The 22701-nt window shown below is 39.8% G+C and overlaps 1 protein-coding gene across 5 annotated transcripts in view; it reads left to right on the plus strand.

Moving 5' to 3' along the window:
• The window catches only part of LOC306863589 (histone-lysine N-methyltransferase 2C-like), a 150581-nt gene that overhangs the window by 120379 nt on the left and 7501 nt on the right, over positions 1 to 22701 (plus strand). For 3 of the 5 annotated variants that reach the window (XM_079407012.1, XM_079407014.1, XM_079407015.1), the window contains 22 exons: positions 2161 to 2193; positions 2302 to 2436; positions 2585 to 2735; positions 2841 to 3064; positions 3144 to 3217; positions 3314 to 3508; positions 4042 to 5919; positions 6034 to 6365; positions 6451 to 8153; positions 9940 to 10051; positions 10210 to 10279; positions 10367 to 10430; positions 10587 to 10819; positions 12279 to 13949; positions 14369 to 14572; positions 14969 to 15130; positions 15248 to 15377; positions 15816 to 15963; positions 16220 to 16398; positions 19945 to 20081; positions 20181 to 20400; positions 22337 to 22476. In XM_079407012.1, the coding sequence (XP_079263138.1) occupies positions 2161 to 2193; positions 2302 to 2436; positions 2585 to 2735; positions 2841 to 3064; positions 3144 to 3217; positions 3314 to 3508; positions 4042 to 5919; positions 6034 to 6365; positions 6451 to 8153; positions 9940 to 10051; positions 10210 to 10279; positions 10367 to 10430; positions 10587 to 10819; positions 12279 to 13949; positions 14369 to 14572; positions 14969 to 15130; positions 15248 to 15377; positions 15816 to 15963; positions 16220 to 16398; positions 19945 to 20081; positions 20181 to 20400; positions 22337 to 22476 (8195 nt within the window). The remainder of the gene's footprint in view (positions 1 to 2160; positions 2194 to 2301; positions 2437 to 2584; positions 2736 to 2840; positions 3065 to 3143; positions 3218 to 3313; positions 3509 to 4041; positions 5920 to 6033; positions 6366 to 6450; positions 8154 to 9939; positions 10052 to 10209; positions 10280 to 10366; positions 10431 to 10586; positions 10820 to 12278; positions 13950 to 14368; positions 14573 to 14968; positions 15131 to 15247; positions 15378 to 15815; positions 15964 to 16219; positions 16399 to 19944; positions 20082 to 20180; positions 20401 to 22336; positions 22477 to 22701) is intronic. The other 2 variants (XM_079407013.1, XM_079407016.1) reach the window with 1 other exon arrangement.

A 22701-nucleotide genomic window follows, 5' to 3' on the forward strand; every position in this document is an offset into this window, starting at 1 on the left:
GAAACAAAGTAAAACAAACTGACAAATACAATAAAACAAACACACAAACGAAATGAAATAAACAGTGCTTTCATTTTTCCATGAAGGTCTACTAATATTAATGTTCAGGTAAGTAATAGTTACAAAAGTAATCAAATGTAAATGAGCACTGCATATTTTTCACTGTATGTACTGATAGATTTATGTTTATTAAAGCTATAATGTTGTTCAGATTAAGAGCTGTGGGTGATTTTCTCTTTGCATTTTGTTCTTTGATTAACATTGATGGCTCAAACTCCAGTCTGATACTTTAAGACAATATACAGACACGCATCGGATTTTCTCCCAACTGTTCTCGTCCACTTAAAACCTAAAAGTGAAGACTCTCGTAACCGGCCATTTTGACACATTTTGTGTGTATTTTCTGGCATATTTTTGTGTGTTATTTCGACGCGCCCGAAGCTCAAAGTGTACTTTGCTTGTCCGTTTTGGAGCACGCCGCCGCGCAGGCACACGCGCACACACATTTCAGCCTGGGGAACAGCGTCACTTGTTCAGATTGTATTCTCAACGTTTTACTATCAAATATGTTCTGCAATGTAGCAACAGTAAAGATGGCATTTTACAACAATCACCGATTGAGCTGATTCAGATGTTAAGTTTTGGTTCGGAGGAACGAATCCGCGCTATGAAGGGAAGGGAGTTGTGCTAGAAGAAATACGGCTATAATCCTTGGAAGCCAAAATCGAAAAAAAAATAAATAAATAAATAAAATACTTAGCTTAATATAACAGCCACAGGCCTAAAGTGTGAGCAGATATTTGAATAGTTAGTTCTCTCTTCTATCATAATTAAACAGGACTTTCATGTTGCGTGTGCTGAAGCTCCTCCGCGTGAGCGCGATCTCGCTTCTGAATTGGGAATAGCAAAAATGCATCATAGACAAATGTTTGAATATTATTGCACATAAAAACAGCTGGTGACATTATTTATATATATATATATAGAGAGAGAGAGAGAGAGATAGAGAGCAACAATAAATGTATGTGTGTTTTCTTAATTTCTCCAATACCGACAGAAGTACCGAATAACGTCAGAGCTTATCGATACTCCGGTCTTTCATAATTTAGCCCCGAGACCGATTTAATACCGAGTTTCGGTACCCATCCCTACCCTCGAGGCATCCTAGGTGTATATGACTTTCTTCTTTCAGACGAATCCAATCTGAGTTATATAAAAAATTGTCCTGGCTATTCCAAGCATTATCAATGCAGTGAATTGAATAAAGGCCTCCTGTAGCGAATCCAGGCGTTTTTGTAAGAAAAATATTCATATTTCGAACGTAATAAACACTTTTCTCTCACTTCCGGTATCTGTCGTACGCGGAAGCCGTTCTGGTGGATGACGTAGGACGTATGCGCCTCTGAGATAGTCTCGCAAGTTTGTTTACAGGAACAAAGGAAGCAAAGTTTCCTTACTTTAGCAAAGGAAAACCAGTCTCCTCTTGGCTTATATCGAAATCCTGACTTTTTTTATTTTTTTTTATATATAATACAAATCCTTGGTTTGTACTTCTAATTCATGACTGGCTTTTTTTTGTTCTCTCTCCGCGTCACTAATCACGCTACGCCAACGTCTTACGTCATCTGCTGAAACGACTACCGCTTTTCACAGTTAGGTGAAGTGAGAGAAGAGTGTTTATTACATTTGAAATATGGATATTTTTCTTGCAAAAATGCATGGATTCGCTACAGGATGCGCGTGCTTTATTTGAAGAGAAAGGGAAACACCCACCCACCGCAATGAATAACCAAAATAGCTAGGAAAATGTTTAATGTAACTCCGATTGGATTCGTCTGAAAGAAGACAGTCACATACATCTAGGATGCCTCGAGAGTGAGTAAAACACAGGCTAATTTCCATTTTTGGGTGAACTAACCCTTTAATATTTCTTGTTTCTTGTTCCATAGCAAACAAGTGATTTTACCTTAGCAGCTTTTCTAACTTTGTAATAATGATTATTGTTTGCAGACTTAAATGTAATAACTGAAAAATGGTTTGGCATTTTGCACGTGAAAACAAGTGTCTTTGGTGATACCTTAATTACTATGCTGTGATATATTTGAATGTCTGAATGTTGAATTTTCTTTAATGGCCTAGTTATATTATGTTTTTTTACAGGGGCCATTCTGAATAAGTTCTACAAAATTCCAGGTTTGTTGCTTCATAAAATATTTTGACAACATTCCTCAACAGAGCAGATGTTTCTGTTGTAAAAAGTCTTTAGATATGAAAATTCTTCATTCTGTTGATTTCATTTAGAGCTGGAGAGTAAAGATGTGGAAGACTTATTCACAGCAGTGCTCAGTCCAAACGCCAGCCAGCCTCCTCAGCTTCCTCATCCACCCAACACTGCCCCCAATACCTCAGCTACAGCAATATCTCTTCAGAACCCAGGTATCAAGTTGTCTGCAATATCTCTTCAAATTAACAGTCAAGCCAACCACCCAGGTGTGATGTTGTTGTGTGCTTGTAACTTGAGTTTCACATGTAACATGTACTGCTCATTTTAAAAGTGCATGTTTCTCCATGGTCTCATTTGCAGGAGATGTTGGTGGAATGTTCCCACACATGCCTATGATGAATGGCATGATGGGGCCAAACACCCACTTTCCTCCAAACCCCGTGATTCCTGGAGCTGGTGTGTCTGGCACATTCTCTTCCGTTCATCGCATGCCTTTTCCAGATAATGTGAGGTGAGTGAATTTGTATTCCGTGTAACACAGAATGGTACTGGCATTTCTGTTTATAAAATCTAAATAGTTTCACTGATGCTTAATGGCTTGATATGTTCACTTCAGGGAAAAGAAATTCAGCCAGATGGGGGGTGATGTGATTGGTCCCTGGGCTTCTCCTGTTCCCGTGCCTGGACCTGTACCTCCAGAGGTGGAGACTGACACCATGTCAAATGCTCAGAGGAGCACGTTAAAGTGGGAGAAAGAGGAAACTCTTGGTGAAATGGCCACTGTGGCTCCTGTTCTTTACACCAATATGAACTTCCCTAACCTTCAAGATGAATTTCCAGGTCAATGCATTGTCCTAAAACACTACAAATAGAATTGTCAACTTGAAATGGAGTCCAACCATCTGACTTTTTTTCACAGATTGGGCGACTAGAGTGAAGCAAATTGCAAAGTTATGGAGGAAAGCTAGTTCTCAGGAAAGGGCGCCTTATGTGGTAAGAGACTCTGTTCATTCTCAAAAATGCTAACATTGGATGTGTTTATATACATATATGAAAGTTTTGACTTTTTGTTTGGCTCTGCCCCACTAGCAAAAGGCAAGAGACAACAGAGCAGCCCTTCGTATAAACAAAGTTCAGTTGTCTAATGACACAATGAAAATACAGCAACAGCAGCAGCCAGCTGATCCTTTTGATCCCAGTGTTCCCATGGACACAGATCTGCTCTTCCAGGACCCACTCAAGCACAAGGAGAATGAGCATGAACAAGAGTGGAAGTTCAGACAGGTGATTGACAGCCCAAGGGATATTTCATTGCAAATGCTGGACTGTGAGACTGTTATGCAAAATGTGGTGTCTCAACCTCTGATCAAAGCTTTCACCTTGATGTTTAAAAACTAGTTAGCACTATATAATCTTTAATCATAATTAGATTTTTTTTTTTAATAGCCGTTTGAATTCCGTTGAATCTAAGCCTTTTTTAGAGGATCTGAATCTAACTGCAATCAAAGATTTGCCTAATAAACAGAAGGAAAATGTCCTGAAAAGCAAAACCTTAAAATTAACAAATACACAAAGCCTTGTTAGATATAACATTCAAGCAGCCATATTTGTAGGATGTTTTAAGAGGATCATTTCTTAGGATCCCAGGTTGAGATACGGTTCTGGCATATGTTTGCCAAGACCCAATACCAACAAATATGGTGTGTAAGTGTTTGGTATATAAATAAACTAAAATAATTTGGCCAAAAATCAATACTGCATTTTTCGTTTAAGTGCTTAACTGGTATCTTGTTTTTTTTTATTTTTGTTCATGGCAGCAAATGAGACAAAAGAGCAAACAACAGGCAAAAATTGAAGCCACGCAAAAGTTAGAGCAGGTTAAAAATGAACAGCAGCAACTTCAGAAACAGCAGCAACAACAATTCAGTGGAGACACCTCTAATAGTGGTAATCAGAGTCCAATGGCAACACAGCCCAGCAGTGAAGGTAATGCTTCTCCTTTGCAAACATTAACCCCCAAGGATAGCTTTACAAGGACTCCGATGCTTGGAACGGCAACATCAGTTGCATCAACAGATGATGTATTTCTGCGTCCTCAACCACCACCCCCTTCATCCACAGCAAAGACCCCTACCCAGGACACTCAGTACCCACAGGGTCCCTCATCTCAGCCTCAGTCTCCTCAAATGTTTTCACCTGAATCATCTGGATCCCGTCCTTCTTCTCCATGGGATCCGTATGGCAAAATGGTGGGAACCCCCAGGCCACCACCATCTGGTTCAAGCACGCCTCGCAGAGGTTCTGTGTCTGACATGCAAGAAAGAAGTCGGCTCTCACCAACACATGAATCCTTTGGGTCTCCAACATCTGCCAGCACCGACCCATATGCAAAGCCTCCAGACACACCTCGACCATCAGACCTTTTTGTGAAACCTATGTGTCCACCTAGACCAGGACCATTATTTGAGCAACAAGGACGACATTTTATCAGTAATGTCACACCTGGAGACAGTTTTTCCAGACCAGGCCAAAGATCCGAAGCTTACCAGCGCATGGCCCACAGCCGTATGGTTCTTTCTGACCCCTACTCTAGGCCACTGTTAACACCTATTCCAGGGAGTAATGAGTCAGGATCTGTCCCTATGTTCAAAACACCCATGCCTCCTTCCCAGTTACAACAAGACTCATTCAGTGCAGGGCAGCAAGGCTTGAGAAGGGGGTCATCTGACACTTTATCCCAAATTCAACACTCTGACCCTTATTCACATCAGCCTCTTACACCTCATCCATCAATGGGAGATGGTTTCAGTAATGAGGGCAGAATGATGCGTCCAGGACAAGGCAGTCCTTTTGCCCAACCCTTGCCCATGAGCAGACACCCTCAACGAGATCCATATTCACAGGCACCATCTACACCTAGACCAGACTACCTTCAGCAAATGCCTGATCCATATGCTCAGCCTCCTGGTACTCCAAGACCACATGATCCATATGCCCAGATGCCTGGTACCCCAAGACCACACTCTGATCCATATACATTGCCACCATGCACACCTAGAACTGCAACAATTGATCAGTTTTCTCAGTCACAACCTAACAGTCGCAGGCAATCTCCATCTCATTCTATCGATCCATATGCTCAAATGCCAGGAACTCCAAGACCTTCTTCTGGAGAGAGATACCCTAAATCACCAAGTAGTCAGAGAACCTCAGATCCCTTCTCACAGCCATCTGGAACTCCTAGGCCAATCAAAATTGAAGCTTATGATCAACCACTAGGAACACCAAGGCCAGTTCTTACTGACCCATATTCTCAACTCCCTGGAACCCCACATCCAGGAGCTGACCCAGAAGGATTCCCTCGATCAAATCCAAGAGTAAACTTCATGTCCCATTCAACAGATCCACTTAGCCATCAAACACAAAGTAGAATGCAGGACCCATTTGCTCGTCCCTGTGCTCCTGATTCTCAAACTCCAAAACATCCTGGGATTTCAGATGAAAGTCTCTCTCTACAACAGGCAAACCCTAACCAGACACCTATTCATGATCCATTTGAACAAGCTCCTCTAAGCCTATGTTCACAAACAGGAGATAGACTGTCACATGATGTTCCAGTAAACACGGGCAACCCATCAGATACACAGAACACAATGCAACTGCCACTTGGAGAGACTGAAGAGAAAATTAAACAGGTTTGAAAACATTGTGTTTTTCCACTAGAGAACATTACCTTTTTCCTTTAATCTCTGTTCTATTTTAATGACATGTTATTGATTGTATATTGTTATTGCTCTTTTTTTTTTTAGCGCCAAAGAATACGACATTTAATTCTCAAACAGCAGCAGCAGAAAAGGGCAATCAGACAGGAAAAGGGACTCCAGGAGGCAACTCCTGCTGCTGCACCTGGGACTCCAAGGCATTGGTCACAGGATGATTCTGGACCTCAGAATTATATTTTTGGTAGACCCCCACCTCCATATCCAGGTACTATAAGATCTTCACCAATTCATGCAGGACAAAGATTTCCTGGAACTTTCCTTGCCGATCAACGTGGGCCCATGCCTGATGAACCCCAGTGCTCCCGACTACCATTCCCCAGGGATCTAAACAACACTGGCATGAGTCAGCAAGGACAAAGGTGAGTGTTTTTCCTTCATCAATTGTACTGTCAAACTAGTAATTAATTTTGTGTTTAAGTTCTCTTAAAACCTAATTCCTTCCAGATTTGGATTTCCTCCTGGAACTCCAAGCCAAGAACATTTCCTCAGGCCCCCTCACCAGATGGTTGACAGTATTCCACCACATATGAGACGACCTGCTGATGTTGTTAGGTCAATAGGCAGTAATCCTCAAATGGGCCTACCCCAGCATTTTCCCCCACGTGGCCTTCCAATGCAACAGCATAATATAATGGGTCAACCATTTATTGAACTTTGTCACAGGGCTCCAGAGAACAGGGTCAGACTGCCTTTTGGTCCGCCTAATGCTTTGGACCATCCTAATCATTCCCAGAGACCACCTCATGGCTTTATGGGAGGCCAAAATATGGCCTTTACAGGAAACCAAGGTCCCAGAATTATGGATCTGATGTTGGGCCAGTCACAACAAGGAACAGTCGGTCACTTGCAGACCTTAGTTGCTATGGATAATTTACATCACCATACAAATACAACACCACAACAGACCCCTCTGGCAGCACCACTTAGCCATTCGGTTAGTAGTGATTCAGCAGAATCTGCTCTACTTCCTGTCACAACCTCTGGTCCAACAGAGGAAATCCCATTGCCATGTAGCGATGGTGTGGAGAAGCTAGAAACTGATGACTCTGCTGTGAAGGACCTTGATGATGTGGAGGTCAAAGACTTGGTTGATGAAGACCTAGACAACCTGAACCTTGATGCAGATGATGGCAAAGATTTAGACTTGGAAACAAATGATCTACATCTTGATGATCTTCTGGAATCTGGAAAGTTTGATCTTATTGCTTATGCAGATCCTGAGCTGAACCTTGAGGACAAAAAAGATATGTTTAACGAAGAGCTGGAGCTGAGTGATCATATAGAAGATGACCATGGGGATTCCTCAGACCTTCAGAAAGCCTTGTCTGAAAAAAGAAATGCCAGATGTGGCGGCGGTATATTCTCAGCTCAACCTAAATCAGAGGGCATACAGGGTCCTAGTGATGTCAAGCTAGAAAAGAGTATGCCAAAAGAGGTCCAGGATCATTCTCAGTCTGAAATGATAAAAACCGAGGGCCAAGGACTTGGAACCTCAGGGGATGAGCATCAGCTTACGAGTAGTAAAAGTGGTCAAGATGATGGTCTTTTTGAGGAACCTTGCGCAGATGTGCATACTGAATCTGCTCCCGTGCTGTCAAGTTTGTTGATCAAGGAAAAACTAGAGGACACTACGAGCGAATCCATAATTTCCCCAATCCCGGGTGATCCAAATGTTCAGACTAATCTTGGCCCAAACATGACTATGGTGATGCTGCAAGGACAACCCCAAGAACACAGGATAAACCCTGGAGTAACAATGGGGCACAGGATAGATCCATCTCTAACCCAAGGGGCACTTTTAGGTAACGCAAATTTGATGCAGTCTGGTAACCAGCAGGTACCACTTCAAGGCTTTGGACCGCCACAAGGACAACAAGTGGATCTAAACCTGTCTGTGGTTGGTGGCCAGCAGCCTGTTCCCCATCCTGTAAACCACCAAACTCAACAGGGCATGTTCAATCCTGGGGCTACAGAGCAACAAGGTTCTCAAGCACAACAGAGTCAACAGAACAGGCATCTTCTGTTAGATGAGCAACCCCTTCTTCTTCAAGATCTGCTGGATCAAGAGAGGCAGGAGCAACAACAGCAAAGGCAGATGCAGGCTATGATTAGGCAACGGTCAAGTGACCCTTTTTTCCCTAATATTGGTAAGCCTAAGCTCCACTTTGACTAATTGATCAATTATTTTGTTGTACTTCTACATTGTCAATAAAGTAATTAAACCCTGATTTGATTATATACTGTGAGCAGCTCCAAATTTACAATTTTGTTTGTACTGTTATTGAATTTAGTTTTTGTACAATATTTTAAAATGAACTTTTTAGCTTACATTTTAAATATTTAGAATGTAGGTTTACATTTATCAGGGATGTGATTTTTCCGGGGTTGGTTACTTCATGATGATTGAAACCGTGCACATGGCCTTAAGCTATTACCTAAATAAACAGCAAAAAGTTTGTTTTCTAAAATATAATGGACCGACTGATCCTGAAAGCGCTGTACGAGCTTGCGGCGGGACAGTTAAAAGCGTTCAAATGATTCAAAGTGCCAAATGCGAGTAACGTGTCACTCGACCCGGTGACTTTTTATGAATGGCTGTGAGATTTTGAGATTGCTAGTGCTGTCATAAAATTTGCAACGGTTGTGATGTAATTATATAATAGGCTGTAGTCTGACGCGCTACATATTTGCTGTTACAGTACTGTTTTTAGTTTCGATTCACTGTTAGTGCTAGGTGCGTTTGGTTTAAGCCGCTTGAATTTGCATTTGGGAACGCTACATTCGTCATTAGAAATGTTTATAAATCTGTTGTTGTTTACAAAGAGAAGTTTCAGTGTCACATAATCCTTCAGAAATCATTCTAATATGCTAATTTGCTGCTCAATAAACATTTCTCATTATTATCAATGTTAAAAACAGTTTTGCTGCTTAATAATTTTGTGGAAACAATATCACTCAAACATTTGTATAAGATTTAAAAAAGAGAGAGAAATTAATAATTTTATTCATCATGCAAGAACGTGATCAAAAGTGAGTGAAGACATTTAAAATGATTTATATTTAATAAATGCATTAACAAAAATAATTAATATATTTGACAAAATCCAATAAATGCTGTTCATTAAACTTTATATTTATCAAAAAATCCTGAAAAATAAACTATATCACCATTTCCACACAAAATACGATGCAGCAAAATTGTTTTCAACATTGATAATCAGAAATGTTTCTTGAGTCAAATAAATTGTAATGATTTCTAAAAGATCATGTGTCACTGAAAGCTGGATTAATGATGAAGAGTAATGAAACCTTTTTTTAATTTGTAATAATATTTCACAATATTGTTGTTTTGTTTTTTACTTTATTTTGATCAAATAAATTCAGCCTTGATGAGCAGAAGATATTTATTTCAAAATCATTAATAACTGTAATGTTTCCAAACTTTTGGCAGGTACTTTAGTAATAATAACAATTCTATATACTTTACTATAATATATTATAGTACTTTATTAAAATATATAATATTTTTATCATGATTATTAAATGCTGCTTTTATTTTTTACATGACAATAGTATGTATTTTTTCTTCTTTTTTTTTTTGTCGGTTACTCCAATGTCCAGAAACATACAGATACAGTCTCAAACATACATTAGGGGAAAAGGGGGAATAATGAAATACATTTAAAAAATACATTTAATAGTATGTATTATTACAATATAAGATATATCTTTTAATATGCTCAAATATTAGTGTGGCTTGTGGGTGTGGCTTGGGGCGTGGTCAGATTTTCCTTCTTTTTGTGTCTTGCTGATCACATGCCTGATTTGTGTTTTTTAAGCTTCAGAAACTGGAAAATGTTTGAAATGTGAATATAACTGTGATGTACAAATCATAATCATGTAATTTCTGTGGTGATTTTTATTACTTTGTAGACTTTGATGCAATTACTGATCCAATTATGAAGGCAAAGATGGTGGCTCTGAAGGGGATTAACAAAGTGATGGTACAGAACAGTATGGGTATGTCACCCATGGTTATTAACAGGTAAACATTTTACTATGTATACTGGCTCCTCTGAGCAGTTACTACAGTAATACAAAAAGTTATTTATTACCCTGATTGGTCTAATTCTTTACTTACATGGCCACATGCGATTTTCAGTGGTTCATTTCTTTTTTCACTCTCCATGTTTTCTTTTATAGCAGAATACAACCAATTCCAGGATCACATGGCCCTGATACAGCTGGTTTTTCACAACATTTTTTTGGACCGGTATGTCCACAGGTTTATTTCGTCTTATTATCTTATCTCACCAGCATTAAACCTGTTGTAATGGCTTATACAACAATTTCCTTTTAGGATGGAAAGTTGCCACCACAGATTGCGAGACCCAATCCCCCTAACTTTGGACCAGGGTTTGTCAGTAAGTGTTTATCTATTTATTTATTTATTTTAATCATTATTATTATTCAGTATTTATCAATGAGTTGTTTATCAGTAAGTGTTTTGTCATTATAATAAAAGTAAATCAATTGAGGCTGGACATCCCATAAATCTCACTTATCATCTTATTTTCCAGATGATTCTCAGAAAAAACAATATGAGGAGTGGCTTCAGGAAACTCAACAGCTTCTTCAAATGCAACAGAAGTTTTTAGAGGACCAGATTGGGGCCCACAGAAAATCTAAAAAGGCCCTCTCTGCAAAACAGCGCACTGCGAAAAAAGCTGGACGGGAGTTCGCAGAGGAAGATGCAGAACAGCTGAAACATGTGACTGAACAGCAAAGTGTGGTTCAAAAGCAATTAGAACAGGTAATATAGTTATTTAAAGAAGGATAACTATTAAAATCATCCACCCAAATAGATTAAACCATGTTTAAAAATGTAGTAAAACTTTAATTTTAAAGTGGCTTTAATTTCTCTACTTACCTTCTTTCTTTTTTTTTTTTTTTTTATCAATTTGTCAATCAAGTTGGGATTGGTTCACTTTCGGGGCAACCAGTCAGCTTTTGATTTTATTTTAAGAGCCACCCCCTTGCACACATGCCACTCAATGTAGACAAAGTGTCAGTAAGACACAGTGTCACTGCACAGTAAAAAGAATATGCCTTTATTAAAGCAGGGACTTTTTATTAGGGAGCTGGATTGGGATTGGATCCCGCAGGGATTACATTACTTGCCCACTGCGGCACCGCCCCTACTGTTGTTTTGAATTTTTTTTATAGAAATAGAAATCATTTACTTCAGCTGAAAAACATGCATTACACTAAACTAAAAGCGTCTGCTCCGCTCCACACAGCCAGGGTTGCCAGATCTGCGTTACAAAACTAGCTCATGCCAGTCAAAAACAGCCCAAAGTAGGGCAATGACTAGGGTTAGGTATTGTTTTTTTTTTTTTCGAGACCGGTACCAAATCGATACTTTTAAAACGGTACCGCTACCTGAACCGATACTTCTAAAAAATAAATAAAAATTACCAATTAATAATTGTATTGGCCATTAGCTTAAACACATGATGTCTTTTTCATTCATACTGGACGCCACTTTAAAAACTATATAAAACACACAGAAGTAGTGGATCTCATGAAGCTCCAGGAAAGCCCCAATATGGACAAAGGCATTGCTTTCGCTGTAACTGAGTAAACAAGATATAAACATTTTGAATGATAAAACAAATGCAATAAACATTCAACTACAACAATGTATAGTTTATCAGTGTTATTCTAACCATCTCTGGTATTTTCATAATTAAGTATATTTATAATCCATTGCTAATCGATGTATTAGTAGCCTGTGGAACGTATTTTCTGTCTCATTCTGTGACAAGAAGCTACATCAGATCACAAAAGGAAGCATTTAACTGGTGTTGTGGACTAAAAAGGTTATGTTCTCTTTCATTATTTCGCTCCTCAGATGCTCTCATTTCCTGAGTTGTGCTTTTAAGTCGGAATGTGAAAACAGCACACTCGCTTTACTACAAAGATTTGTTGGACTTGTATTATTAGAGCTTTCCAACTTGAGTTCACATGCATTTTCTCAGTTGGGAAATAATTTTTGAACAGCGAGCGCTCATTCAAAAGCAATTTAAATACCACACATATCGATAACGGCTCCCTGATGCACAATGGGAAATTAAGTGCATCTAGGGCCTCGGTTCCTGATTTATGCTTTGACATTAACACTAACAACCTGGTATTTGGTCAACATTTTTCAGAATAATATAAACAGCATCTGTTGTTCACACTTATTTATCTCTCTGTTTCTGATTTAGATACGGAAGCAACAGAAAGAACATACTGAGCTCATTGAGGAATATCGTGTCAAGCAGCAACAACAGCAACAGCACCTCCAACCTAGTGTGATGGGTCCAATGAAGGCCATGCCAGGAATGCAAGGACAAGCCCCTGGAATGATGCCTGTTGGACCCCTAATAGGACAGCCTATGAGGGGTTCTATGTTGCCGATGCAACAACCCCGCTTTGGTAAGCCTACTCAAATGCCCAGTGTGCCAGGTTGGCATCCAAGTGCTGCTGGACCAATGGGTGGACCCAGGATGCCACCTCACCTGCCCCCTCAAATGCCGCTGCCTAACCCCACTCAGCCTCTTCAGGCACAGCCACCTGCCCCTATGGTTCCAGGAGTTAAACCTGTGCAGCCTGGCCCTGTAGCTGGAAGTAATGGTGGAGGATCCAGCAGTAGTGCCCCTCATGTAAAGTTTGATGATAATAATCCATTTAGTGAAGGCTTCCAGGAGCGGGAGCGCCGAGAGCGCCTTCGAGAGCAGCAGGAAAAACAGAGGGTGCAGCTCATGCAGGAAGTGGAGAGACAAAGGGCTTTGCAGAGGCTAGAGCTGGAGCAGCAGGGCTTGGGGCTTGGCCCCAACAACAGTGGGGGTGGTCTTGCCCAGATGCCTTTCTATAATTCTGACCTATCACAGGAATTCATGCAGACACCCAGGCCTCAACAGCAACAACAGCAAATGGGCCCAGTGTTCTCTCAACAAGGAAATATGCCATTAGACTTTGTGGGTCCAGGTCCAGCCTTTTTGCAAGGTGGCGAGCGCAGACCTATGCCTGGGAATGGCTCCTTTGGCCCAGATATGGGTCCTAATTTTCAACCTAAGAACCCCATGATGCATGGTTTCTCCCCAGGTCAGCCACGTGCACCTGGATTTGGAGGGCATGGAATGCCACCCCACAGTGGAGGTGAAGCTTCCTCATTTGGTATGGATTCCACAACCCCTTTACCTCCTAATTTCCCTGGCTCAGGGCAGTCCCTCATCCAACTCTACTCCAACATCATCCCTGAGGAGAAGGGCAAAAAGAAAAGAATTCGAAAGAAGAAGCTGGATGATGATGCAGATTCGGTCAAAACTCCTTCTACACCACATTCTGACATAACTGCCCCACTTACGCCGTGTGTATCAGACACCTCTTCAACCCCTACACGTAGTGTTGCCATCATGGGAGACCAGGACACTTCAGAGTTTTCCAACCCCGTAAGTTCTGTGACTGGCCAGCCACCATCCTCGGAGCTGGAGAACCCACTCTCTGGAGGTACTCCACTTGGGCGACAGTCCAGCGTGGGCTCTGAGGCAGAGCGAGGCCTCCTCCATGATATCAAGCTGGAAAAGTTGGAGCCAAGTGTGTGCCAGAAGGCTGAGGGAGAGGCAATGACTTGCAAAAGTGCAGGAGGAACTGGTATAGTAAAGACGGAAGAGGGCAATGAGATAATCTCCCCCAGCCCACCATCCCAGAGTCCAGCTCAATGCACCAAAGTGGACACTGGGAATGAGTTACTCAAACACCTTCTAAAGAACAAGAGCACGCCTCCTTCTTCAACACCTCTCATACACCAGATGTCCAATGACAGTATACGATCAGAGGATGAGGGTCTAACAGACAGCAAAGGCTCTTTAAGACTGGACAGCACAGATTCTTCGGTAAGAGCTTTATGGTTACCTCACTATACAGCTGGTTAAAAATGTGAAGCTAAATATCATAATCTTGAACATGTTAACACTTTTGTAAATGTAGATAGATAAGATGACATGAAATTATAGCATTTTTGTTTTGTAATGTTTAAATATGTTAAAGATCTTTATGCATCCATTTATAATTCAGTAATTCATTTGCCCTTTTTCCAAAATGTTTAGTGAAATGAAAATACAGATTGAATAATCTGGCCATTTTTTCACATTTAATACTTTATTGATTGGTTGATAATGTAGGATGTCAGTAAAGTAGCATTTTGCAAAGTACAAAATTGTGAAATTGTGAAGTGAGATTTGATTGATGATCATTAGCTAGTCTTGGTCTGTCTTGTCTTCTTGGAGCTAAAAGAGTTGTTTAATGTCTATAGAGTGGCTTAAATAGCCATTTGACAGGCAATCCAGATTTGGAGCCTTCTGTGCCAGAGCAATGCAAAAGAAAACAACGCAACAAGCGGGCACCAAAGAATGGGGCTGAGAAACCGCTGTCACGCTGGAAAAAGAGGAAGAAGGATGATGAAGAGAGACAGGCAGTGTACACCAACACAGACACACTGATGACTCAGCTCAATCAGGTAAATACCTATACTACTATAAATACTACAATACTATAGTAGTATTTATAAATACCTATAAATACTATTATACCCAGAATCTCAAAGATCAACTTATGTTAATGCTAGACTTGAATTGACATGTAATCCATTGTTAACAGTAGAGTATGCAATTATAACCAAGGTGAAGATGTATCCATTTGATGTGTAGACTAATTGATCATTATGGTCATCTCTGGAAATTAGTTAAATTAGTTCATGCAGTGTATAACTCTTATGTCCATTCACAAACTTGGTTTATGACTTAAACCGCCAAGAAAAGAAATTGTGAGATGCTGGCATTGGATGTGGACATCATCGTTTGCATGTTGTTGTTTCGCTCAAATCATGTGTCCTCCATTCTCATCCTTATAACAGCTGTCTATGCTGCCCCTGATGGAGCCTTTGATTGGGGTAAACTTTGCACATTTTCCCCCATATGGCAGTGGGCAGCTGAATGGGGAGAACAGGCTCTCTGGAACTTTTGGAAGTGCATCACTGGATGGCGTATCCGATTACTACTCTCAACTCATCTATAAGGTTTGGGTTTTACAGCCTTCACTTCCTTTTTCTATACTGTGTAGACATGGTGAATTTGAAGATTTGTTTTAATTTTAAGTTTTCTTTTTTGTTGTTGTTGCCTGTTTGGTCTTGTAGCAGAACAATCTTAGCAATCCTCCAACGCCTCCCGCCTCACTGCCCCCCACACCGCCACCTGTTGCCAAGCAGAAGTTGTTGAATGGTTTTGCCACAGCGGAAGAACTGGCCAGGAAGGCAGAAGTTTTGGGTAAGCGTGAAGGTGTTGGTGTATTCTTAATGGCAATGTCAGTTTCAATCCCATTGTTCTATAACAGATTTAGACAGAATAGACAGTAAAATGGCTTTCATGAAGGTTACCATGGGGAGGTTGACCAGCAATTTCTGAAGGTTAAGCACATCCTTTCACTGAAAAATAATAATAATAATGTAGACCCATGCACACATTAGGAAACAACACTGAAAAACTCAAAAAGGTCAATGTGCATACAAAACCTTCATACAAAATCTTGAGTTAGACTTCACCTGTAAAATGCTTATTATAGTTCGTCCTAGACAAGAAAATGTGAAATGTTTCAAATCACAGATGTAATATGGTATATTATAGTGTAGGTATTTTTGTGTTATACATTAGCTATTTTAAAAATCCCTTTTTGGTGATCAGTATTTATTTGTGATTATGTCTCAGTTTCTAAAAGCTTGGGTCAGAAGCAGCTCACTACTCCATTCAAAGCTGAAGATGACGTGCTGGGACACACCATCACTCACGGCCCAAAGACTGTTGATGTTCCTGCTTCACTTCCCACTCCACCCCACAACAACCAGGAGGAACTTCGGTAGGTTTTCAGGGCTTTTTACACATTGTTTTGTCTCATGTAGCCTAACGTTTGGCTATTAACATAAAGCCATATAGTTTTTTTTCTGGCCAAGAGCCCATGCTTACTTTTTAAATAAGCATTTGTGCTCAAGCACATCTAGTTGCGATATGCATGAAATCACTTTCTGACCCTGAGACTACCTATTGCTGACCATAAAGTCTTGGTTTAGGTTAGTATGTATATAATGATTCTGTCCCTGTGTGCTTTTTAATAGGGGTCAGGAGAATTGTGTCGACAGGGACACTCCAGACAGTTATGTCCCATCATCCTCTCCTGAGAGTGTGGTTGGCATGGAGATCAGCCGTTATCCAGATCTCTCTAGAGTTAAAGAGGAACCGCTATCCCCTGCTGTCTCTCCAGTCATCCCCATGCTTTGCAGCGCCAGTGGTAAAGGTAATCTGAAGAGACTTATAAGAAATACTAGTAAAAACCTAGTAAGCTACCTGCTGAGGTAGCATATTAAAGGGGTCATATGATGTTGCTAAAAATAACATTATTTTGTGTATTTGGTGTAATGCAATTTGTTTGTGGTTTGTTAAAAAAAACACATTATTTTCCACATACTGTACATCATTGTTGCTCCTCTATGCTCCGCCTTTCTGAAACGTGTCAATTTTTACAAAGCTCATCATTCTGAGAAGCGAGGTGCGCTCTGATTGGCTAGCTATCCAGTGCGTTGTTATTGGCCGAATACCTCAAGCGTGTGACAGAAATGTTACGCCCCTTACCGTACAATAAAACCCTTTCTAAACGAGGCATTTGTTGCATCCAGTGGGGACATATTTACAGGTTATAATGACTTATACTGTCTTTTTACGCGTCAAACATTACCATGTCTGCATTTGTGATCGGAGAAGCGACAAACAACAAGCACTACTCTACACAGCTCAAAACCCGCGTTTGAATAGTCAGTGGCTAGGGCTGTCACGATATTAGATTTTTCACACCACGGTTATTGTGTCCAAAAGAATTCACGATATCGATACATCGCGATATCTATAGAAACCTTAAGGAATGAGCCAAATACATTTTTACTTTATTTAATTTTTCTTTTTACCCAATGAACACAAGGATACTGATAAACACAGTATCCATGCATTTTCACTACTACTTCTTTAGGTCAAAGCTGACCTAAGACTCTGGCTTTCTCTATCTTCTATGAAAGCTCTCTATGAAATAACAAGAGAGAACATACTGTCAAGTTCAACAGTATGATGGATAAATATTAATATCAAAATTGATACTTTAAAAACGGGGACGCAAGTTAACAGGTTAATCTCTTTAACCTATAGCTGCGCCAGCGCCAATGAAGTCATGCAATTAACGTGCTTCTAATTCAGTTTTAAGGTGCGCCTAGAATGACCGCAGATGAGGCATTAAGTGCATGGCACTGCGACCAACTTTATATTTTACAGAGTTTAATGTGGCCGCTCAGTTTTTCTAGATAAGTTTTAATCGTGTAATAGATTTGAACAAACAAATCAATTGCTACACAAAGGCAGTATTGGCCATAACTTGACTGCAAATACAAATACAAAAATTAGATGAGTAAAGAAAACGCGGTACTTATTGAAAGAATCACCCTTTTATTTAAACACCAGAAACCGCTGTTAACAGGTTAATGTAACATTTTCCATGACTAGTAAAATAATGGCAACTTACTGTCTGGATAAAATTGAACATGGTTCTTGGCCGCTTCGTCATCTTGTTTGGCAGGTGTCAGCGTTAAGGGGCAATACTGCCACCTGGGAGGTCAACCAGGTACTGGCGCTGGAGTAGGCTATTTGTGTGTCGTGTTATCATAAGTGTCCGGTTCATTTTAAATATCATGGTTATCACCAATGCCGGTATATCGCCACACCCTAAATTAACACAATGTCGATATTTCATGATTTGAATATCACGGTTATCGTCAATACCGGTATGTCGCGACCTACCCCTATCAGTGGCAAATTCTTGAAATATGTAGGGCCTATGAAATCGGTTTTATTTTTTCCCAAATTCAGTTTTATTTTTTTCTAAATTCATTTTTTTCCGTTTTATTTTTGTATGGATTCCATTTTTGTCTTTTAAATTTTTTCTGTACTCCTTTTTAATGGTCAATTTAAATTGTACTGGTTATCAGATGAAGGCATAAAACATTGATTTAATTTATATTTTAATTAATGAAAATTAAACATTTAAAATTTTTGGCAAATAAAGGGGATTTACAATTTAAATAAAAATATTTTGTGATTATTTCTTTAAAAGATTTAGTTTTATTATGTCTCAACAGTAGTAGTAGTAGTACTATTACATACATTCTACTAAACAATAGTAATATATAGCATTCTACTAAACAATAGTAATATGTTACACTCCAGAGAGAAAGGAAAACTTGAAATCACATCAAATGACCCCTTTAAGACATTGTGTGTGTGCACTTGATGCGAAAGCTGTTTTAGAATATTGACAGGTTAGACAAAAATCAAAGATAATGACGCGACGCTAATATAATGTGCTGGCATTTGTCTTCTGTATCAACACTAAAAAGGTAGACACAGAGTGTAATGGTGCCCCCTTTTCAGTGACACTTGTTTGGAAGCATTTTTCCCATAGGGATGTTTAAAAGTCTTTGTTATAAGCGTTATAAGCCATGAACCAAGCCAACCAGCTACAATACAAACTTTTATTTGAAGCAAAAAATCTGACAAAAAGACAAAGGTATAAGGCTGTTTGCTCGCTGTGTACTTGCTACAGTCCCATTTGAAGCTTTGTGAATGACAATACTTAAGGTATGGATAAATAGAAGTTGTTGGTCATGTCTACAGAAACAATATTACAGTTAATTGCAATACATGCATATATAATAAGTATTTTGAGAGCATAGGAAGACTGATTTCATTGTCATTTATGGTGCTTCATGGGAATGAGTGGAGATCTCTTTTGGTGCACTTTGCTTGTGGTGATTCTCTGATCGGTGGAATATGCACTCGCCGGCCACTTTATTAGGTACACCTGTTCAATTGGTAACACAAATTGCTAATCAGCCAATCACATGGCAGCAACTCAATGCATTTAGCCATCTAGATGTGGTGAAGACGACTTGCTGAAGTTTAAACTGAGCATCAGAATGGGGAAGAAAGAGGATTTAAGTGACTTTGAACGTGGAATGGTTGTTGGTGCCAGACGGGCTGGTCTGAGTATTTCAAAAACTGCTGATCTACTGGGATTTTCACACACAGCCATCTCTAGGGTTTACAGAGAATGGTCCGAAAAATGGTTACTCAAATGGCCTCCACAGTCACCAGATCTCAATCCAATAGAGCACCTTTGGGATGTGGTGGAACGGGAGATTCGCATCATGAATGTGCAGCCGTCAAATCTGCAGCAACTGCTTGATGCTATCATGTCAATATGGACCAAAATCTCTGAGGAATGTTTCTAACACCTTGTTGAATCTATGCCACGAAGAATTAAGGCAGTTCTGAAGGCAAAAGGGGGTCCAACCCGGTACTAGCAAGGTGTATCTAATAAAGTGGCCAGTGAGTGTACATCCTGTAATGCATCACGGTTAATGTAGATTTTCGCCACAAATTCTGCTATTAAACAAAAATAAGTTGAATTAATGCAAACAGATGGGTTCAACAAAAATATATTCAATTAACCTTGAAGCTCACAACAGGTATGTCTTTAAAGATTTATCAGTTGTTGTTAAAAATGTATTTCCCTATGGAGAAAATTAGAGTTTTTACTTCCAGAATCTGATTGTTGCACTCTATTAGGCTTCATCCTAAGACACCTGGATCTCATCCATGCTAATGTTTTGTACAACAGCTTTTAATATTTATTATTCATTAATTGCTTGTGTAATATTGTGTAAATATTCAATACAGTAAAATATTTTTTAAAGTTGTGTAATTAACTATTAGTATGTGCGACTTGTTGTTTTGCCTGAAGGTTCTGAAGCCAGGCCTTGGGAAGTCAAGACAGAGCCACCAAGCAGTTTCTTTGCATCGCAATTTGAACAGCTCTCTACATGCTCACAAACTGACCTGGTATCTGTATCTGTTACCCTGAACCCAGTGGCAGCACAAGTAAGTGTCTTCAATAATATTAGCCATTCTATAGCAGTAATGACTTGTTCAAAGCCAGAATGATTACATCTGACCTCTGACCATATGCTTATGTCCCAGAACATTCAAGGAGTTGTGTCAGCACTGGGGAACATGTTTTGTGTGTCCATGCCCGGGAACTTTGAGGTGATTTACTCTCCAGGCCCAGAGCACCGCAGCTCAATAGACATGTTGGGTGGACTTAAGGTACCCCCTCAAACTGCCCTGTTCCAACAACAACCTGGTATGAGGCTCCACAGACCACCAGGTGCCCCACTGTCACACCAGACATTCAGGGAGGGTGAGTATATGTAAAACAATACAGGCACTCATTTCACCCACATCAACAGACAGACTTCTAGATGCAAAATAGATGCAAATATACACAGTTCCGCCTTTCTGACAGCTTTTGAAGAGTTGTCTGTTTTTAAAATAATGTTCATGTGTATTTTTAATTTAGAGCACAAAGCCGACAAAGAGGTTTTGGTTGATTGAAGTTCTTAAGTTCTCTCTGGTAATTTCAAATACAGGTGCATCTCAAAAAATTTGAATATCATGGAAAAGTTCTTTATTTTTTGTCATTTAATTTAAAACAAACTTTCTTATATTCTAGATTCATTGCACACAATCTGAAAGTTTTTTTTTTTTTTTAATTCTGATGGTTATGATAAAAAAATCAGTATCTCAAAAAAATAGAACATTCCATTTTGAGCTTGATTAGTTTGATTAATTTTGAGTATAAATACTGGGTACCTCCTAACACAATTATGGGGAAGACTACTGACTTGAAAGTTGTCCAGAAGACGATCATCAACACCCTCCACAAGGAGGGTAAGCCACAGAAGGTCATCGCTGAAAGGGCTGGCTGTTCACAGAGTGCTGTATCGAAATATATTCATAGAAAGTTGACTGGAAGGAAAAAGTGTGGTAGGAAAAGGTGCACAAGTAACAGGAATGACCGAAGCCTTGAGAAGATTGTCAGGAAAAGCCGATTCAAGAACTTGGAAGAGCTTCCCAAGGAGTGGACTGAAGCCAGAGTCAGTGCATCAAGAGCCACCACGCTCAGACGTCTTTAGGAAATGGGCTACAGCTGTCACATTCCTAGAACCAAGCCACTCCTGAACCAGAAACGACATAAGAAGCGTCTCACCTGGGCTAAGGAGAAAAAGAACTGGACTGTTGCTCAGTGGTCCACAGTCCTCTTTTCAGATGAAAGTATATTTTGCATTTCATTTGGAAATCAAGGTCCCAGAGTCTGGAGGAAAAGTGGAGAGGCACAGGATCCAAGTTGCTTGAAGTCCAGTGTGAAGTTTCCACAGTATGTGATGATTTGGGGTGCCATGTCATCTGCTGGTGTTGGTCCACTGTGCTTTATCAAGTCCAAAATCAATGCAGCCGTCTACCAGGAGATTTTAGAGTATTTCATGCTTCCATCTGCTGACAAGCTTTTTGGAGATGCTGATTTTATTTTGCAGCAGGACTTAACACCTGCCCACAGTTCCAAAACTACTTCTAAGTGGTTTGCTGACCATGATATTACTGTGCTTGATTGGTCAACTCACCTGACCTGAACCCCATTGACAATACATGGGGTATTGTCAAGAGGAAGATAAGTAACATCTGACCAAACAATACAGACGAGCTGAAGGCCACTATCAAAGCAACCTGGGCTTCAATAACACCTCAGCAGTGCCACAGGCTGATCGCCTCCATGCCATGCCGCATTAAAGCAGTAATCCGTGCAAAAAGAGCCCTGACCAAGTATTGCGTGTATAATTAAACCTACTTTGGAGATCTTGAATATTTCTGTTTTGTAAAAAAATCTTTTTTTGATTGATCTTTGAGAAAATATTTTTTTTATACAGCTTAGGAAAATTTAACATTTTGTATAAGTTGTAACCATCAGAATTAAAACAAAAACTCTTGAAATATTTGTTTGCGTGCAATGAATCTAGAATATAAGAAAGTTTGCTTTTTTGAGTTAAATTACAAAAAATAAAGAACTTTTCCATGATATTCAGATTTTTTGAGATGCACCTGTACATGTTCATGTTTTAAAGACAGAAGTGAACTATAAATTCAATTCATTGTAATTAATTTGCTAAGTGAGTGGTATATACTGTTATGTATTGGTTGAAGTAAGTTGATGGATGTAATTTGTCAGAAATCTCTTCAATTAAAGTTTTCTTCCAACTGCATGATTTGTAGGTTTCATTGATATGTTTCTTTTATTCCAGGTTCAATTGTGGTCAGACCAGACTATCATTTGGGTGGAAGCAGTCCAGGGCCTAAACCACAGTGGTGCTCCAATTGCAGGGTGGTGGTTCTTGGAAATGGCGTTCGGAAGTCCACCAAAGACCTGCCAATAAATAAACAGGTATAAAACACAAAGTTAAGACTGCCAAATTACCCTTCCTAGATTCCCAGATGTCATTTATAGCATATGTATTCTAGTTTCTCATGGATGCCTTGAGTCATTAGATCTCATATCAAGGGCCTCATGTTTGCTCAATCAGTTGGTGTGGGTCTAGACTACATCCTCTACACATAGCACTGAAGAAGGCTGAAGCCGATGGCCACAGAGCACTTGAAAATGTTCAAC

This window comes from Barbus barbus (assembly GCF_936440315.1).
Source record: "Barbus barbus genome assembly, chromosome: 44".
Taxonomy (NCBI): domain Eukaryota; kingdom Metazoa; phylum Chordata; class Actinopteri; order Cypriniformes; family Cyprinidae; genus Barbus; species Barbus barbus.